We start from the raw sequence: 19,939 nt of genomic DNA, 5'->3' as shown, positions 1-19,939 counted from the left end.
AGACCAAAGGGAATCCTGTGGATAGACGTCAACATACAAATCAAAATGTTACGTGAAACACTGACGTAAGTTGACGTACGTGAAACACTGACGTAAGATGACGTACGACAGACGCAAAAGGGCTCCATCTGACCTTTCATTTATTCCAACTAACCGTATTTTAACACAATTTAACGATCGAGTTGAGATAAAGCGAATTAAAAATAATAAAAGGTTAGGCTAGTGAGAACAGTCAAACGAATGAGATTTTTAAAATAATGAATATATAAATTAAACTACATGTTAATAATACTTCTATTTCAATTTTAAAAAATCTGATGTACCACTTCCTATAAATGGAAACAGGACTTCCTTTATAAATGTGGGATCACAACAAGAGGTTTTAGACTTAGTGTTGATTTGACTCGGGTTGTAGAGTGGTTGTGTTTGATCCACAATTTTCACATGAAGAATACTATATCCTGCTGACGTGCTCCTGACTCCTGCAATGTTCAGTCTGGTAATGACATCTTTAATTTGAGGAGTTGGGTGCAACATAGACTAAGTCAGTTAATTATGTATGTATGGTTTTTCTTACATTAGAGGCTGCTGCCGAATTGTCAAATGAAGCGTGACTTTAGAAGTCCCATCATGACCCAATATGTCGATAACATTTTAAGAAGTAGACTTTTTTTCTGATTATGCATTTTAACCCCTATTAATTATTTTTGATGTCTTGCAACAAATTACTCAAAACAGAATTGTAAAAATACCTTATATTCTGAATACTGTTTGCCCACTGTCTGTTATTAATTTCATCGCCATTTTAATCAATGCATTATTATTGTCATAATGGCATGTATCATCTCCGAAAGAGCAGACATTATGGCTAGACTCAAACTATATCATCCAAGGTAAACAAGACTAAAGGTGTGTCCCAGTCTGCCTCTGTGCCTTGTGTGATGGGTAGAGAACTCAACCAATACACAAAGTTGAATACTTACACTCTTGCATTAATACTTTCATGTTTTTTTTCTGGCAACAAAAAAAGCAAACATAACCGCTACCCTCAGTGAAAGGATGGGCCCCAAAGCAATAATATCAAACAAAGTTTTATTTTTACAACAAAGCAGTGCACAAACCACAACACAATATAAAGATGAACCAGCTGTTGAACGAGCCTTGCAGTGTAAATCCAAGTAAGGAAATGGGGACTGGTTGATGGAGAACAGACCGATCAGGTCTCTGTTGTATGACATGTCCCTATTGGTGTATGTCAACAGGATCTTACTTGAGCGTTTGTGAATTTCAGGTCTGTGTGTACATAGCATGTTCTATGTAACACGTCTAAAGAGTAAACCGACACCTCAGGGTAATAACTGTTCTTGTATTTTAAGTATGTATGTATTTAACAACTGTCACACAACTGTCTCTTCAGGAATCATCCAGTACAGTACGAGAAGAACTATTCCATGCCTGCCGGATTTGCCTCCAGGGAGTCCCAAGAACTGAAGCAGCGATGAAAAAGCAGACCAAGATTAGGCCTTTAGCCAAAGCCTGAGAATGTGGCTCACCTGAAAAAAATGAATGATAATTACATTTCCAACTTGGATACAACAATCTTAACACTAACATTACTTTTTTTTTTAAAGATGAATGGAACTGATTCTTGTTAACTTGTGCTGTCTCACTTTCTCTTTTACACTGAGTACAATGACAATCAATGGCATTCTGATTCTGATTCTGACTTTACTATTGTCCAACAAACGTTCTAAAAATGAACCAATATACAATATTTAGTTTGTGGTCAAATGTACCGGTATATTTTGTACATAAATATGCATTCCCCCCAAAAATAATTTTGAGATGAAACTCTTACCAGTGTAATATTTGGTCAAGGGGAAGGCAAGCTGAGGCCAGCATACATCATTCCTGTTGCAATCATACTCTGTGAAGTTTATCTGGAACCTGAGAAACAAAAGGAGTACAGAACCACAGTTCAACACACATGTTCTTAACATTGAACAAGGTACTGAACATCACAAGTTTTAAACATGCATTCACCAAACCCTTCATAAATGAAAAAATACAATAATTTTGTTTTCTAATTCTAAACATAGGCACATATTACATCCAAGCACAAAATGAACCGTACATCAGTTACACACAATGACTATCAAAGAACAAAACCGACAAATTGTGAATTTCACTGAATGGGTATTCACCGCAGATCAACGTAACTTGCCGTTACCTTACAGATATAAATTCAGGAATGTCAAATTTCACCTTGGCAAGTGCCATTCTTGTATCATTTTCGCAACAAACGTCTGTTCCTTTTCTTCGTTTTTGTCTTTGCCGTCTCAAAACCTTTCGATGAGTTTGTGAGGTTAAATGGCTCAGAGCGTTGAAGTGAATAGTTAGCTAATCATAGGAGTGGGGTGGTGGATGACACACACAAACACAATGTGTGTGTCTCGACCTCCGCTACCCCAAACAATGACCCACAGAACCAGATACTGGATCGAACCAAGGTTAAAAACTGGAGCCCTAGACTTACTAGTATGTTGGACAAGGTAATGATGAAAAAATAAACATCATCATACCGGTAATAATTCATTGATTATACTATATAAGACAGGGGTGGGCAAACTTTTTGATTGGCGGGCCACAATGGGTTGTAAAGGTTTTGCATTTTTTTCAACGTCAGCGGGCCGGATTAAAACGTTTAATGGGCCGCATATGGTCCCTGGGCCGTAGTTTGCCCACGCCTGATATAAGACATTTGCATTCTGTACTTCATGCAAAGCAGTATATACCTAACCGAAAAATGTTGGCTTTAATGTTGAAACATTTAAAAAAAAATAATACCAGCATGAACTAAATCGTTACCTTGATTGGTATGACATTACCTTTTAAAGATAAAAATATTCACATTGTGAAAAAAGAAAAACCTGGAGATTGGAAAAAGATTAGCTAAATAGTGTGGCCATGAGAACACTGAGCAGAATGGTGGACAAAATGATCAGACGTAGCATTTTGAAATTAATTGTTTAAAGTTGTATCAACATTTGCCGTCACAATTACCTGGTTTTTGGAGGTCCAGTATAGAGAGGAATCTCAATAAAGGTAACTGACGAGGTTACATGAAACATCTGTGTCTCTGTGGAATCTACACATGGAGATATATCACCTCCTCCACAGTCTATTGTCCAAGTGGACAGTGTGGACCTAGAAATTGTCAAAAAAAGAATAAGAATTAGTCTTGATTTACAGTAATTAACAATGTGACGATTGAATTGAACTTCTATACACACCGAATTTGTATCGCTTGGATATTCCTTTGAGCATTTCCTTCAGTCGTTTCAGTACCTAAACTCCAAATGTAGATATGGATATGGGACGGAATCCCACTGCATGAACCTTCTCCATCTCCCAATGAAGTGCTAGAGTTCACATCTAAAATTACATTTGGATGACAGTTATTGCATGAGCTCATAAATCAACCAAAGATCTAACACATTGCACTAAAAGACACAGTACATGTGTAGTACCGTATTTTCCGGACCATGGGGCACACTTTAAAGTCACAATCTTCCCCAAAACAAACGAGGCGCCTTGTAAAGCGACGCGCCCATTATATGGACTGAGCATCACTCTCGACCATCAACCCTTTTACTCATAGGGCTGTTCGGAGTGCATTTAGCACACCCTGCTGGTCAAAGTCTGAGTCATCTATGCTTTGAATTGACCGTGACTTATACATTATGTGACTATTGTGTTTGGGTGATGGTGTAGGAGAAAGCTGGACAAAAGGGCAGCTGTCCACAATGTTGTAGTCTGTCTTATCATTTATGTTATTGCAAGCAAGAAACGTCCCAGGTTTAGACAACAGACAAAAAGCCCAAAGCACAACAGCACATCTCTCTAAACAGCCATGTGATTGGCTGAGTCTGAGTAGCTCCCAAGAAGCCATTGCTGTAATTGGCTAAGGCTGAGTGGCTCCCAAGAAGCCATCTTTTTGTGTTATTTTTATTTCTTTTGGGTATATAGATGGCATGAGAGATACATGTTTTGTGTTAATCTTATTTCTTTGTTTCATTGTTTGCTTGTATGCTGAGTTTTTTTGGTTTTGATTTGAAACCGTGACTAAGGAGTGTGGTGACCAGTGAAGTCCCTCCCCTGGCGTTGTCTAGTAGATGTATTGCCATGACACCTCTTATTGGTTAGAGTCAGTGTTATTGGCAGTGATTCCTTATAGTTCCAGGACATCTGTCATTGACTTGAGGTGATAGCTCTCTTAAGGGATTGAGTCCTGGTGAGCTGGCTACAGCTGGCGTGAGCTGAGCTAGCGCAAGCTCGCGCCTTGTAGTCCGGCGCGCCTAGTGTATGCGTTAAATACGGAAATAGCACCCTCAACTGGTGTTGCGCCCTTTGATGCAGCGTGTCTTATGGCCGTAAGAATATGGTACATGTGTACTTACAGTCTATTTTGACCCAGTCTGCTTCTGTTTCAGATTTTGGGTTTCCAATCTTTGCGGCATGTGTGGCTGTGAACAAGTTTGTCTGCAGAGAACCAACTGTCTCTCTAGAGGAAATAAGACAATACTTTGAGCACATGTACTACATCTTATTCTGTACTTAACATGAGAATCTCACCTGAGGAGATCACACTGGGTCAGGTTTTGCAGGCTGACAAATAAATGACATCCTGATGTTGAATTCACAGCAAACAGAATCGGTTGTTTCTCAGCAGTAAAACACATCCCATCACGCACTGGACAGTAGAATGAAAAGTTGGTTCATTGTTAATTCATTTTAATACAAATGGTACAATCATTCATTTGTTGACTAGTAACTACAGATACACAACAAAACAATTGTGATTGCATCACCTGGTTTCCAGAGATTGAGTGATGTCCTCTGCGCAGAGAAAGTGTTCTTCTGTGTGCTTTCAATTCCGGCAATGACGGGCCTTCCCACTTGATAACCTGTCATTCCAGACGCTGGTGTGTTAACAAGGTCGATCTCGCAAATTTTCTCAGGATAAATTACTTTCACCTGGATTCCCCGAGTTGGAATCTCCCACATAATCTCCAGTCAGGAAAACAGCAGAATACCTAGTAGTTAACTCCACTGCAAAGAGAAACTGATTAGGAAACAACGCTCCACAAAAAAGATATGGATTATATAAGGAATGTGTTATGGACATGTACCGGTTCCATTAAAAGTGACCGTCCCAACAGAGCGTATCAAGGTGATATTTGTGATTTGATTTATTTTCCAGTAGAATGTGTAATCCAAAGCCAAGGTTACATTCACACACACATGGCTCCTATCTGAAGGGAAATCAATTAATTTATCACAGAGGACACGAATCTGTGTAGCGATGGTACATTGTAGTACCTGGATTAACAACTGCAGTTGACAGGAAATTACTCAAATCCCCGACTAATTCATCTTTGACTATGACTGTGACATCACCTAGAGTAAAGAGAAATGATTTAGTCAAACCATTATGTTTACAGACCGTGTTACAGTTGTAACATACCTCCTTGTCCATTGTTCAGTTGAACACGCAAATCTGATGAAAGTGTATGTAAAGGGAACTCAGTTGGACAAGAGTCCAGCAGGGTTACACATTTGAAACTAAAATTTTCCAAAAACGCAACCGGAGCATTGTCAACACAGTGTCCAATTGCCATCTGTGTGCAAAACACAGCAAATATTTTGAGTTAGCTTTGGCAACAAGAACACAAAAAAGAGAAAAACATGTTATTGTGACAAATAAATCAGACATTACTAACCTGGGGAATCGTGAAGAATTCATCATCGGAAGTAAAAATGGGATTCCCTTGTTTGTAGATATTAAAAACTGGTGCAGACAAAACAGGCATTTGGAAGGAGGGGCGCGGCTTTGGGGTTCTAAATAAATTAAATGACAATAACACAAACCGTACAGGATTAAGGCAATAAATAATATGGTACGCAATGAAACGCAACAATTAAATAAATGCCTACACTTTGTCTCCATTATAGAAGAGCCCCAGGTATGGGTTGTTTTCAGGTGGGGAGATGACACACAGAAATGGAAACCAATCCGGGGAGTCGTCTCTCTGTGCAGAGCAGTGATAGTCTGGAATTGGAGGGACCTGCCCACCAAAGGGTCCAGGGAGACAATGCGACTGAAACAGCTTCAACTCTTCAGTTGAACAGTCCTGTTAGAGCATAGTCAAACATGAGCTTGAGGATAAATAACGAGGCATATTATTATCATACTGGCCCGTTTTGTTGCAAGTACCTTGTCACAACAACAGCGGATATCACAAGCGTGAGTAGTGAGGTCACATGGACAGGAACCCAGAGGTTCATACACTTGGTTTGGGATGACCGTTCGATTGTCTACAATGAACAGGAGATGGAAATTTACTGAAAATCATGACTCTCTTGTAATTAAAGTTAGAGTATAACATAGCAGATTCAGTATAATTACCAGATTTGGGATAAGCGAAAATCAAATGAGCATGAATTTTGACCTGGATCAGCAATGATGCCTGAACTGTGTTGCCCACACAGGCAGATAACTGCAGGCTCTCCAGGACACATAATGGATTTGGACAGCAGTCTGTCTCATTGTCACCACACAATTGCAGACTTTTATTTAGCTGCAGATTAACCCGAAGTGCATTCTGTGGAATCACAAATCAAACATAGGTGTACTTCATCATTATAGTGCTGTTCAACATTTTTCGGTTTCAGCTTCATGTGGTGATGACGTGTTACGGTTGAGAAGTTGATGGTCCTACCGTTCCAACCAGTTCTTTTGTGACATTCCATAATGTTTCCTCAGCTGCACACGATGGAGGGCCAATACTACCTATAAATACACCAGCAACCGACAAGTGATCACGTACTTCCTCAAACAAAATCGATAAGGAGTTCTAGTTGTTTTATGTACCTGTTACATTAGATGGGAATACAGCGCGTACATTCAGAGAGACGTCTTTTAAGTTTCCAAGTAAATGTGCTGTGATTCTCGGTCCAGTGGCAAAAATGAACGATGGCTTGAAAACTGATGACCATGACACATGTGACTCAACACAGAGCCCACATTTAAATGTACTAAGTCAACTTAGAAATACAATTACTTACCCAGTTTTGTGCTATCCGCCCAACAAAACAGTAGAAAAGATAGTAAAGCCACGACTTTGCCCATTCTAACCGAAGTAGGTTGCGAATACTTCTTAAATTGAAGTTTTTGCTCATGTGGTCAAATCCCAATTCACCTAACACATGTCTACAAGACTGAGTTGTTAACAATCGCCGAAACGTCGAAGATTAAAGCTACTTTTGAGTTAAGCGGCGCTGTGCGCTGTTACTTAGCGACAAAACACTAATACACATGGTGACGTATCTTTTAAGCGACTTTTGTATGTTAGCGTGTTGCTTAGGGGACTTATCTGATATTATTAATCGTCGTTGCAAAACAATGTATCTGTATCAACAAAAACGAATTAGAATCTACTGCAGCCGTGTATGTAGAATTCACAGCATCGCAATTTCTCAGAGACAACGGATCGATAACAACAACAAATGTAGCCGCGCGGTGAAATTACGTACATCCGGTTTTCAACATTTCTTCCTGTTTCAAAGCAGCGTTTAAAAAACGGACAGAGCTGACTGTATGCGACTATTACATTGCAAGAACAGTAAATCTGTGTTTAGTTTTATTATAAGTCGATCAGTCAATTTTGTACTTATTTTAAGACTACTAAATGTTTGTTTATTTAGACGCCAACCCCACGAAAATATCGATAAGAAACCAAAATATTAATAATGATAATAACAAAGGGATAGCAATAATAACGATGAGTTAAACGGGATAAAAGTTCATTAGAAGTGCTACTTTTAAGACAATTTTTCGTTTTAAAAAAACAATAAGCAGATGTGTGAATAGATCTTTTGAAATATGGTGCATGTCTGTATTTTATTCATAACAAAACAAAAATAGTTTGGCTATTTTGCAAAAGTGTTTTGCATTTTGGCCATTTGTTTGATCGTGTTTTTAATTGGTACATCGATGACGGTAATACTTTAATTCAATTTTTTTTCAATTATGTATTTCATTGCAGTCATGTTCTTGCTCAAAAATAAAACTACTCGCATCAATTCTTTTTGTGTACAATTCGCCGGGTCACGTGTATCCCATCGCAAGCGTAAGGTGCTCACTGCGCAGACTCGGAAACAGAGTGACGTGGAGAATAAACCTGCGTCCTCTGCTAAAACTTTATAAACAATGAAGAAAATGCGCATCAAGTTGCTTGCTGGTTGATAGTGACCCGAATATGTGAGGGCTCATCTTATCGATTTTATCTTTGAGAGGAACTTTCTTTTCATGCAGTATTAACGAAGGCGTATAAAGATATAGCCTTTAGCTGACACAACAACGGAGATAACTTGTGCATGGATAACGTAGGGACCTCAAGCAAGTCAAGTATGTTTGTACCGCATAATTCAAAATATGGAACTGGATGAACAGGACGCAACTTGCGGGACGGTGGCTGAAATTTAATGAACGCTAACTGTAGTCGCCGAGGTTGTTAGCTTGCTAACAATAGCAGCCACTCAGAGGAGAAGGGATCAGCAAGCTGTCAAGATGAGCTCTCTGCTGCGGGGTGAAGAAATGTGTTTGGCCCAACTGTTCCTTCAGTCCGGATCAGCATACGACTGCATCGGCGATCTCGGAGAACTCGGCATTGTGGAGTTCAGAGATGTAAGTCCCGAAATAGTTTGTCATGTTGTGGAAAACGTCTCTTGCAAATACATTCCGCATTTATCGTGACCGTATAACTTCTATTTTTTTGTCCTTTTTTTAACCTTCCTTTCAGCAGTTTCTGAATTGAAATATGAAAGGAAGTGTCACGTTAAATGACATTTTGCTGTGTAACAGCGGTTGACTTTTGTGTGTCTCCTGTTTCAGCTTAATCCCAATGTTAATGCATTTCAACGAAAATATGTAAACGAAATCAAAAGATGTGAAGAGATGGAGAGGATCCTTGGTAAGTATTTATTTATCTTTAACTGAACACCAAATAGTGTGAAAGCAAATACAGTATGATATGATTGTGATTAATCCTACAAGTTGAAAGTTTGAATGCAGTTATTTAGTTTAAGGCTCGAACAGCGCTATAATTGCATAGAAAGTACTAATACAATAAAGAACAGAGCTCCTTCTCATAGAATTCAATTGAAAGTCAGTGACTGCCGTCATTAAAAATGCCATCATGCATTCATCGAGCTGAATAAGAAGGCTTTCACTAAACCGAACTATTGTATTCAGTCAAGAGTTGAGAATCACTCCCTAGTGTGAATGTTTGTGTTGCACTTTTTAAAGGCTGGTAATAACATTTGGATAAAACACACAATAGCTTCATGCAGAATTTAAACTGACCCTTATACTGTCAACAGGCTATCTGTTGAGAGAAATCAAGAAAGCAGACATTTCATTGCCTGACGGTGATGTTAATCCAGTGGCTCCTTTACCAAAAAACGTGATGGGTATAATGGTAAGTTCACAGCCTTTATGTCACACATTTCTTCTCCTGTTCAGCATCACATTGGTTCTGCATGCACATGTTCTTCCAGGAGCAACTACAGCGGCTGGAAGTAGAGTTAGGTGAGGTCATGAGGAATAAGGAGAGATTGCAGAAGAATCTGTTGGAGCTCACAGAGTATACACACATGCTGCGCATTACTCGCAATTTTGTGCAGAGAAGCACTGAGGTAAGTGGATCATATTGTAGTATCTGGAATTGTGCACACTTCCATTCTTCTTTTGTATGCAACATTGAACGTTGTGTATTGACTGGAATGGAATCAGCTGTTTCATCAATTGTCTTCTTTTCCAATTTCCTAATTCCATCCTTTGGTTATGCATTGCTTTCCTCCCAGAGAGAGACCGTACAAATCACATATGAAGAGTTTCCTTTCCTAGAAAAAGACACAGTGATGGACTACAGCAGTATGCAGAGGCTTGGAGCCAAACTGGGGTAAAATGAAACTCTGCTTGGTATATCACATACAGTTTATATCGGTGATTAGGCATTTTTGAGTTAATGTTTTGGTGTGATAGTACAAACCTAGGTCATGGTAATGTGTGTGATCCCAGTTGGAATATAATTTCATTTAATTGTAAATTAGTCACTGCAAGACTAAGGTAATGTCAACCAGGTTTCTTTCTGGCGTTGCACTTTATTGTTCAGTTTGTGACTATGACGTGGTAATATGCTTCAGAGATTGACTGGTTACTTGTCCAGTGTGTGGTCCGTCTTTAACCTGTATCCCACTGAAGGGTGAACGTTTCCATTGGCGAAGGTAGTGATTGTGTTCCTCGCGACAAGAATAAAATGGAAAACTGTTAACAAACGTTTGCGACCTTGAACAAATACTGATGGGAACTCAAAATTGCCAACCTTCACCAACACGTTCAAATGTTCGCCCCTAAGTGGGGTACTGGATTTTGGGATCGGCTCCAGTCCAATGTCAAATGATTGGATGGATGAATAGATAAGTATAAGTATAATTTGTGAATCTTATTTTCATTCTCTCACAGTTTCATTTCTGGGCTCATCCAGAGGGCGAAGATTGAGGCCTTTGAGCGAATGCTTTGGAGAGTGTGCAAAGGCTTCACCATTCTGAGCTACGCTGAAGTCGAGGAGTATCTCGAAGATCCTGACACTGTAGGTCTTCAAGTTAGCTGTGTTGTGTCTATATTTTGATTAGAAAAAAATATGAAGCTATGAGTGCTATTCTGACCCTCAACATCAATAATAATATAGTTACAATTTTATTGTGGCTTTTTAAAATGTTGTCACATTGGTTTGGTTACTGCTTTCTCTTTTTGTGTTGGATTTGCCTCAAAAAATGAAACCTTTTTGCCTTTTTCTAGGGTGAGCCCACCAAAAGTGTGGTGTTTCTAATCTCCTACTGGGGAGAACAAATTGGTCAGAAAGTGAAGAAGATCTGTGACTGGTAATATTTCACACAACTACGTTGTATTGGCTGTTGTAAAGAAAAATCCTCCTCTAACTAATCTGTTTTCTTTCCTCTCCAGCTACCACTGTCATGTGTATCCGTATCCCAGTAGCAATGAGGAGAGGAACGACGTTGTGCAAGGACTAAGTACTCGCATTCAGGACCTGCACACTGTATGTCGTCATTTTTTTTTCATGCACTTGTTCAATTGATAACAGAACCCGATGACATTGTAAATGCATTTACTGTCATCGTGTTAAAATGTAATATGCCGAGGTTAAATATCTCTTAACGTACGTGCTTCTGAGGTTAAGAAAAAAAAGTGAGGCTTCACCGTTAACGGCATACGGTAGATGCAATGAAAATGTTAAAATGATCAAATCTACGTGTACTCAGGCCACATTCAAACAAATAATTAGAAACAATTTCCAAAACAGATTATGTACCTTTAGTTTCAAGACAAATTGCAATTAGTTTTGAAGAAATGGAGGTCGTAATTGAATAATCACCTTTAAAGAAAAAACAAAAAAAACATGATACTGTATCCAAACCATGTTCAGATTAATATGCATGTATACATATCACATCACTACACCATATAGTACGGTCAGAAAAGGAGTCACAAAGAGTCTCTTTTAAATGATTAACCAATTTCCTCTGAGTTAGCGAGTCAGGAACGTTTCTCTGGCCGGGTCACTGCCTCGTAAATTGTTTGTTAACTTTAACAAACTGTGACTGAAAAATTCAATTGCTCTCACTCCTTGGAGCACATGATCAGCATGAGATCCTGGCTACCATTTTTTTCCTAAATGCTGTACACCTCCTTGAACTCTGTCCCTTCTGAATGTTATAGCTGTATCTTATAGCTGGAAATATTAACTTTGTGTTTATATCGGTGTGACAAAAATACAAGCGACCTGTAGTATGTCTTGCTAGTAATTCTATGAAACAGCTCTCAAAGTCTGGTTTGTTGTTGTCGTTTGCAGGTACTTCATAGAACTGACGATTACCTGAAGCAGGTCCTGGTCAAGGCCTCCGAGTCAGTCTACACTTGGGTCATACAAGTCAAGAAGATGAAAGCCATCTATTACATTCTGAACCAGTGCAGTTTTGACGTCACCAACAAGTGTCTTATTGCGGAAGTCTGGTGTCCTGTCAATGAGCTTCCTACATTGAGAAGAGCGCTTGAAGAAGGATCGGTAATGAAACTCTTCAACCAGTACAGACTTTAGTCGTCATTAGATTGATTTTTTTTATTAGGTTTCTCAGGCCAATTACGTAAAGGAGAACATCATAGACGCATAATTTATTTAACACAATATTTATTGGACACAACTAGTAAACATGCTGCAGGCCCTAATTCATGGAATTCATTTTGTTTACTACTGAAAGTTAAAGGACATGGACATATGCCAATCACTTGCTTTTCCACAGAAAGCATTCGATCGTGATTCACGGGTGATCGTTCGGATCACCACTATGGTTGATATGGCGATATGCGTCACGGAGACGATAGAAAAGTTTCGATCTTGCCAGTTCTATCCAATCATTTCTATCCTCCTTTAACCTCTTTTAGATAAATATTTATATTTCTTATTATGACAATGGTAAATAAGAAGCCTGAAGTTGTATCATCATCATAAAGCATTCATATGCAAACTATGCCACAACAAGGTTTCCTCCCGGGGGCAAACACAACAAACCTTTTCTATCGGCAGAAAAAAAAATGCACTTGTAAAATGCGAGTCAAAGATATCACAATAGCTGGGCTCACATAGAAACGTTTTGTCATTCCGATGAACATGATTTCGACTGAGGATCTCTGCTCAACTGTTTACATGTGCACACACTGTTTTACAGTTGGGTATACACAGAGGTTGATTTAAACATCCCTTGATTTATCACAATGGATTGTTGTGATTGTTTCAACACTTTTATTAAAGCAACTGCTTGATGAAAAACAAGTTACAATTTGTTTAAATCATGTTCTCCCATCACAGATGAGTTGTATTGTATATTGGCAGCATCCCTTTTAAAGGGGAAGTCAACCCCCAAAAATATTTGCAATAAAATGTTCTATGTGCCCTCACTAGTCTAAAAACGTGGTTCTGATTAATATTGTGTTTGTGGAATATGAGTTAAGCCACAAAATCCACCCGTTTTACCCTTCTCAGGGGGCGCCTCTGTCGACTGAAAATGACATCACAGTTGCTCATGGCTCTGCTAATGACCAATGATGGCTCAGCTTCAGCATCACGGGTGAGCCGTGATTGGCCGTTACCTAAGCCCTGAGAAACTGTGATGTCATTTTCAGTCGACAAAAGTGACAAATTGGCCGCCCCCTCAGATGGTTTAAAAACAGGTGGATTTTGCTGCTTAACTCATATTCCACAAAGGCAATGCATACCAGAAGATCGTGTTTCGAATAATAAAAAAAAATTGTGGGTTCACTTCCCCTTTATAAAAAGTTAGCGATCAGCTTCAAATTGGCTAAACCTCATGTAATTGTTATTCTTTGAACATTTTCAAGAGATGCTGCTGAGCTTGGGAACTCCCTGCTCTTTTTGTTTCAACTAAAAACAAAGCTAAACATTTTAGCGACACTGATATTTTTGGAGAATGTCTGTTTGCATGTCCTGCGTATCCCGACTCTGGCATTATTTACTGTTTCTTCCTCTTTACTGAAAAAAGTAACACCGTTATTCCTAATGCCGTGACTCCCATCACTGTTCATATTCGTATTGGTGACATGTATTTTGTTTGACAGAGGAAAAGTGGATCAACAGTTCCGTCCTTTGTCAATCGCATACCCACCAATGACACTCCTCCGACCCTGATAAGGGCCAACAAGTTCACTGTTGGCTTCCAGAACATTGTGGATGCCTATGGAGTGGGGACATACCGAGAAGTCAATCCTGGTAAGCGGGTATCTTTTTACTTTTTGCTGTGACAGTTTTTATTGTGGAAACAAATAGATTTGATTTATTTATCATACGTTTGGTTGCATATTACGATTACTGCCTTTGAGAGAGCTTAGAGCATAGATCATTTTTGTTCCTAATTCTTCCCCACTTTTTATTATAGCTCCTTTCACAATCATTACATTCCCCTTCCTGTTTGCTGTGATGTTTGGAGACATGGGTCACGGTCTTCTTATGGCTGCCTTTGCTTTTTGGATGGTGTTGTGTGAGAACAACCGTAAACTTAAGAACACCAGGAATGAGGTAAGTTGCTATTCAACCTGTTTTAGACGTGTACTTGTATCTTGATAAGGCTGACACCTAACCAGGGTGATTTGGTGTATACATGCAGATCTGGAACACATTTTTTGAGGGTCGTTACATCATTCTAATGATGGGCCTCTTCTCTATATACACCGGCTTGATATACAATGATTGTTTCTCCAAATCCATTAACATCTTTGGTTCTGGATGGAGCGTCAAAGCCATGTTCACAGCTAATGTGTGGAAGTAAGTGTTTCACGAAAACAATGACAAAAGAATCCAGGAAAGCTTGCACAATGTTTTGAAAGAGTCCAGGTTTCTACTTTCAACTCACATTGGTGGTTTAATCTTCTCCAAATAGTTTTCAGGATGTCAAGAGGAATGGCTTTCTTACTCTGGATCCAAATGTAACTGGAGTGTTCAGTGGACCATACCCTCTCGGAATCGACCCAGTGAGTGGACAGTATTGAAGTCTTGTCACACTCAATGCGACAATAAAAATAATAACATCTTATGGTGTTCAATGATTTGGTAACACAAATAGATCACTGCAGTCACATGAAAAATATTCTCGTTACGCAGCTTTTGTGAAAGCTGCCATTGTTAATTTACTTGTCAAGTGCCATCAAACTATGTTTCACTAGAATCAGCCTGCCTAATACATTTTGTCAAATTTTTTCATCAGTCTTAGCTGCATTGCACGTCTTGCTCTTTTTGTACAATGCATAAATGTGTTTTTCTTATTTAAGATTTGGAACTTGGCTTCAAACCGTCTTACATTTCTGAACTCCTATAAGATGAAAATGTCAATAATATTGGGCATCATTCACATGAGCTTTGGTGTGATTCTCAGCACCTTTAATCATTTGTAAGTATTTTAAATTAATGTTGACATTGGATGAACGCAAATAATAGGGTTTAACCTACTTTTCTTCATGAATACAGGCACTTCAGGAGGGAGCACAATTTGTACTTGGTATTTCTCCCCGAGATCTTGTTCCTGCTGTGCCTCTTTGGATACCTGGTGTTCATGATACTCTACAAGTGGCTCTTTTTCTCTGCCAAGAACTCCAGACAGGCTCCTAGCATCCTCATTCACTTTATAAACATGTTCCTCATGCAAGGTGACTCAGTGCATCCCCTCTACCCTGGACAGGTGAGAAACTGAAGTGTCCCGCTTTCTAGTCAAATATTTTCTAGTCAATGGTTGGCACTGCTAAAGTCCACGTTAAAAAAAAGTATACATTCTTAGAGGTTTAAATGTCAGAAAGGAATTTTAGTATCATTCTTTGTGGCCGCATGGCCCCGTTATCCTTTCAAATGACAGAATTTTTAAAATCTGGATAGAAAATAAAGTAGGAAAAAAAGTTGACAATTTTGTCTATTAGAATAAGCAACATCTCATTGTGAGATTACACACAAAACACATCTAATTTGTGTAAATATGATGAAATATACGATATTAGTTTGAAGATGTTTTTATTTCAAAGGTCTTGATATTTTCTGTGCATTTTAGAAAAATGGCAAAAAAATGGATGGATAGCTTTAAAAACATTTATGGTGAAGAACCTTTTACTTAATTTGCAATTTATTTTTTTCTTTTGATCTTGTCTTCAAATGCATAAAGGGTTTGATTGGTGGAATATTATGCACCTTTAAAATAGAAACGGGATGATCACAAATCTGCAACATTTTATAAATCAAGTTGAATATGGTTTTGTTGTTGTTTCCAGAGCGGCTTTCAGATATTTCTGGTAGTCATCGCTGTGCTTTCAGTGCCTGTTCTGTTCCTTGGCAAACCACTCTACCTCTATTGGCTTCACAATGGAAGTCATCGGCTTAATTTGTACAGAGTAAGTAAAGTACTTATTTGCCAGTCAGCGTCTCAAAGTATGTTTAAGCAAATCTGACTTGGTGTCATGCTGTTTGTGTTCTCAGGGATATGAGCGTGTGCGTCATAGCAGTGAAGAGGAACTCTTCTTGTTACGGACTCATGACATGGAGGAGGGCAGCAGTCCCAGTGAGCTCTCCTCCAGCGGGGAGCAGCCCACAGAGGAGGTTAGCACACTTGACGCCAACAAAATATTGACTAAACAAATAAGCTACTTTTTGTTTTTTTCTGTCATATCAGTTTGACTTTGCTGATGAGTTCCTGCACCAGGCCATCCACACAATAGAGTACTGCCTGGGATGCATTTCCAATACTGCCTCTTACCTCAGGCTCTGGGCTCTGAGTCTGGCACATGCCCGTAAGTATGAAGCCTCGGTAGTCCACCCAATGCAGGTTACCACGAATTGATACCGGTACGACTTCACAGTGCAGTGGAACCTCTAACTACAACACAATTTGATGCTGGTCGCCCTCCTTATTCATTTGGTCATGACCCACCCCTTGTGACCATAGATAAGGGTGGGAACGTAGATTGATCAGTTAACCTTTAGCTTTGCCTTTCAGTTCAGCTCCCTCTTAAGCGTGACAAACCGATGGAGTCTACATTACTCCTGAGGTCTTCAAAGTATTGTTGAGTTCAGCAGCTACCCTCGGTGTACACCAAGCTCCTCGCTTGCCCAGGTTTTTGTATTAAAACAAGGATGAGGTTTTGTTGCTGAAAGATTTATTTAATATTGTAACACACCGTAACATAATGCACAGTTTGGACATTAGCACTGCATTTCAATGTAGCAAGACGCGTTGTATCAAAGGGTGCAGCACTCTGGGAGATTATCAGACTGAGGCATTCTGGGATCCTATCAGCCTTATCAGGTTAGAAAGATGTGAGTGGTGTGCTTTGCAGTGTTTTTTTTTAGGTTTTTTTTGCAGTCTGTTGTCTCAACCTGTGATGTTTCTTGCTTGCAATAACATGAATGATTAGACAAACTACGACATTGTGGACAGCTGCTCGTTCGTCCAGCTTTCTTTTGCACCAGCACCGAAAAGACATATTCACATAATGTATTTATCACACTCAATTTGTGGCGCCGATGTCTCAGACTTCGGCCAGCAGGGTGTGCCTACGTGCACGCTGCAGTGCCCAAAAGGGACAGTCTCCCTAGTCGAGAGAGTTGTTCAGTCTATAGAATAGGCACGTTGCGTGATTAGGCGCCTCGTTTGTTTTGGGGGAAGTTTGAGACTTTAAAGTGCTTCTTATGGTCGCGAAAATATGGTATGCTTAAATAATGATAATGATTCAATTAAAATGAACCACACACTTAAGTTAATTAAAAATGAACCTAAATACATGTTTGAAAACAAACACTTGATTTAATTTTACATTTAATTTAATTACATTTAATCCTGTGATTCACAAATCATTTGTGGTATTCATACCGTGCTTTGAAAACCACTGAGTTACCTCAGAAATTCCTGCCCTCACTGCCAGGACACTGTGAATGTTGCCAGTCCAAGATGCCACTTGAAATCATGTTCTTATAATTGCACTCATCTCTATACGCATGTAGCCTGATTGGAAATACATTTTCAATTTTTTAATTTCATGTATTGTTTGCACACGTGGATGAAAAAGAATTTCCCCTCTGGAAACTGTATTTTGAATGTCATCAGTGCTTTTTTGGGGAGGATTTGGAATTTATGGTTTCCTCAAAGTCTTTCAATAAGCATCAATTCTAAGCGTATTTTTGTTGTCCGGGTGACCCTATCGCCCATGAAATGCGGATGTCGACTGTACACGTTATCACACTTTGTATAAGGAGGCATGTTTCTGCACACAGAGCTATCTGAGGTGCTTTGGGCCATGGTCATGCGAGTAGGACTACGAATGGAATCGATTCTCGGGGTATTATTCTTAGTGCCTGTATTTGGCCTCTTTGCTGTTCTCACCGTGTCCATCCTGCTGGTAATGGAGGGCCTCTCTGCTTTCCTCCATGCTCTTCGTCTTCACTGGTAAGATGCCCTCATAAGTGCATGAAAAACTGTCATGGACTGTATTCAACCTTTTTAATACATAATCCATTTTCCTCCCTCAGGGTGGAATTTCAGAATAAATTCTACAGTGGAACTGGAGTCAAGTTTTATCCCTTTTCCTTTTCTCTCCTGCCCTCCAGCTTTGAACAAGAAGGTTTACTGTGACGTAAAGGACATTCTCATGGATGATTTAAATAGCCGAAATGTGATTATTCCAGTGATTTCATTAACCAATTTCATTTTTTTCCTCACCGCTTGAACAATATTCCCTCCTCAGTTGGACTTATAAAAGGACCACAACATCCTACAGCATTTAAGAACTCTGCCAGTTTGAGATGTACCAAAACTGCTGTTTTTGTATCAATATAGAGTTTGTACAGTAAATATCATAGGATATTTTGTATCACAGTCAGTATATACTTCACTTTGAGTACATTTATTGATTTAATTTGGAATTTGAGTTTTATTATTGTGCCAAAATTGTTTCTTGGTGTCATGTATGACAAAGCATTTCTGCCAAGTTGTGAATTGATGAGCACAAGATAAAGTAACTTAATGTTTAGACCAGGTTTGTTATATTAGTTTTGGTTATCGCCTAGAATTTGTTATTTATAGAAGAAAAAAATGTTTGCATTTCCCCACACACATTTCTTATTTGTTGCACAGTATCGATTATTTGAATTTGTCCAGTTCATCTTTTTGGCTTTTTCCCCAAGTTTCACTTTTGGCACATCTGGTTTCCATTGACTTGGTACAAGCGAGCCTTCATTGAAGAGCTCAGCCTTTTCTTGCACTCCTTGCCTTAATCCAACCAAATAACACCATAGACGCCTTCAGTTAGCCCGGTATTCTTAATTTCTGCCACCAAAACACTACGTATGATGTGATATATTTTCATGTTTGTAAATGAAAAGTGTTAGTCTGGAGAACGTGAGATGACATGTTGATACTTTTACAGGATTTTTTTTAAATTTATTCTCTTTTAAAGTGCTTCAGAATTAAAGATGAATTCACAGTTGTTGTTTTTTTTTTCTTCATAGATTCTTATTGTTGTCTTTAGCTGCCAGTTCCTGCACAAGCTAGCATTCTATGCGTGGCTAAGTGAATTCAGTTATTGCTGTTTGGATGTTTGCTGCATATTCAATGAGTGGTTAACAGTCACAGCTCGGCGCTTTATCAAATGTGATTATGCAGGGAATTCTGGCCTCAGCAGTATTTTAAAGTGTAAGTTATTATGACTGGTTTCTGGGATTACTGAGGGCTTATTTTTGTTTATTTAGAAATTATTGCTCTCTCATGTACTCTGGCAGAACAATCAGTGATGATAAGATACCATATAGTTTTCACAAATTTAGATTTTCATCAGTTGTATAGCCGTTAATCCCAGATTTGCTTTGCCATTTGTGTTAATGTAAGTACAAACACTCCGACTTTCTCCCAATTCTCTTGCTCATTTTGTGTATATAAAATGCTTGGAGATGGCTGAACTTGCTTCGATAATTTGGATTTAATGAAGTTTTTTTTGCACCCATTGTATGAGAATCTGAATGTTTTTTTTAATATGGCAACAGTGTGGCTGTTTGCAAATGGATAAATATATTTTTGTATCAATAAATTAAGTTGGATATGTGAGGTAATGTCTCCATTAGTGTTTAAACCAATACCTGAGAACAAGAAGACATGCCATGATTTTCCTTGCAATTTATCAAACGTTATATAAAATCTGGATGTTTGAACTGTTGAGATTATCCATCCATTATCTGAGCCGCTTCTCCTCACTACG

General features: G+C 38.8%; 2 protein-coding genes across 3 annotated transcripts; one reads left to right on the top strand and one right to left on the bottom strand.

Moving 5' to 3' along the window:
• Window positions 1–1,072: 1,072 nt before the first annotated feature.
• On the bottom strand, window positions 1,073–7,587 carry tctn2 (tectonic family member 2). Of its 2 annotated transcripts, XM_088297656.1 has the most exons (18): window positions 7,129–7,587; window positions 6,935–7,048; window positions 6,783–6,853; window positions 6,470–6,665; window positions 6,278–6,378; window positions 5,998–6,194; window positions 5,784–5,901; window positions 5,528–5,681; window positions 5,383–5,460; window positions 5,193–5,315; window positions 5,038–5,112; window positions 4,872–4,967; window positions 4,636–4,753; window positions 4,461–4,564; window positions 3,294–3,435; window positions 3,064–3,207; window positions 1,859–1,947; window positions 1,073–1,553 (listed from the first exon to the last, which is right to left on the bottom strand). In XM_088297656.1, exons 1-18 carry the CDS (start codon window positions 7,190–7,192, stop codon window positions 1,414–1,416), a joined length of 2,124 nt encoding a protein of 707 aa, XP_088153782.1. In that variant the 5' UTR covers window positions 7,193–7,587; the 3' UTR covers window positions 1,073–1,413. The 2 variants fall into 2 exon arrangements, with proteins under 2 accessions (XP_088153782.1, XP_088153792.1); XM_088297666.1 differs by lacking the exons at window positions 6,935–7,048; window positions 7,129–7,587 and having other exon boundaries at window positions 6,513–6,665.
• Window positions 7,588–8,186: 599 nt separating this feature from the next.
• Window positions 8,187–19,788, top strand: atp6v0a2b (ATPase H+ transporting V0 subunit a2b). The gene is made up of 20 exons (XM_088297631.1): window positions 8,187–8,749; window positions 8,957–9,035; window positions 9,445–9,542; window positions 9,622–9,759; window positions 9,928–10,025; window positions 10,589–10,715; window positions 10,925–11,007; window positions 11,090–11,183; window positions 11,997–12,209; window positions 13,778–13,928; window positions 14,095–14,234; window positions 14,323–14,480; window positions 14,596–14,686; window positions 14,984–15,102; window positions 15,180–15,390; window positions 15,968–16,087; window positions 16,173–16,292; window positions 16,366–16,483; window positions 17,964–18,135; window positions 18,219–19,788. Exons 1-20 carry the CDS (start codon window positions 8,633–8,635, stop codon window positions 18,319–18,321), a joined length of 2,550 nt encoding a protein of 849 aa, XP_088153757.1. The 5' UTR covers window positions 8,187–8,632; the 3' UTR covers window positions 18,322–19,788.
• Window positions 19,789–19,939: the final 151 nt, after the last annotated feature.

The sequence above is a fragment of the Idiotropiscis lumnitzeri genome, chromosome 1 (assembly GCF_059441095.1).
Source record: "Idiotropiscis lumnitzeri isolate Australia: NSW breed Sydney's pygmy pipehorse chromosome 1, RoL_Ilum_1.0, whole genome shotgun sequence".
NCBI lineage: Eukaryota > Metazoa > Chordata > Actinopteri > Syngnathiformes > Syngnathidae > Idiotropiscis > Idiotropiscis lumnitzeri.
The sequence above is the reverse complement of the archived record's forward strand: the minus strand, read 5'-3'. Positions and strand labels throughout refer to the sequence as shown.

Bases quoted from the DNA above. Each gene is read 5' to 3' on its own strand.
- tctn2 (XM_088297656.1), bottom strand. From the start codon at position 7,192: ATGGGCAAAGTCGTGGCTTTACTATCTTTTCTACTGTTTTGTTGGGCG. The intron at 5,902-5,997 runs GTAGGCATTTAT...TAATTTATTTAG, and splicing joins TTCTATAATGGAGACAAAGT to AACCCCAAAGCCGCGCCCCT. The intron at 4,754-4,871 runs GTGATGCAATCA...TCTACTGTCCAG, and splicing joins ACTCAATCTCTGGAAACCAG to TGCGTGATGGGATGTGTTTT.
- atp6v0a2b (XM_088297631.1), top strand. From the start codon at position 8,633: ATGAGCTCTCTGCTGCGGGGTGAAGAAATGTGTTTGGCCCAACTGTTC. The intron at 12,210-13,777 runs GTAATGAAACTC...TTTGTTTGACAG, and splicing joins GAGCGCTTGAAGAAGGATCG to AGGAAAAGTGGATCAACAGT. The intron at 15,103-15,179 runs GTAAGTATTTTA...TCATGAATACAG, and splicing joins CTCAGCACCTTTAATCATTT to GCACTTCAGGAGGGAGCACA.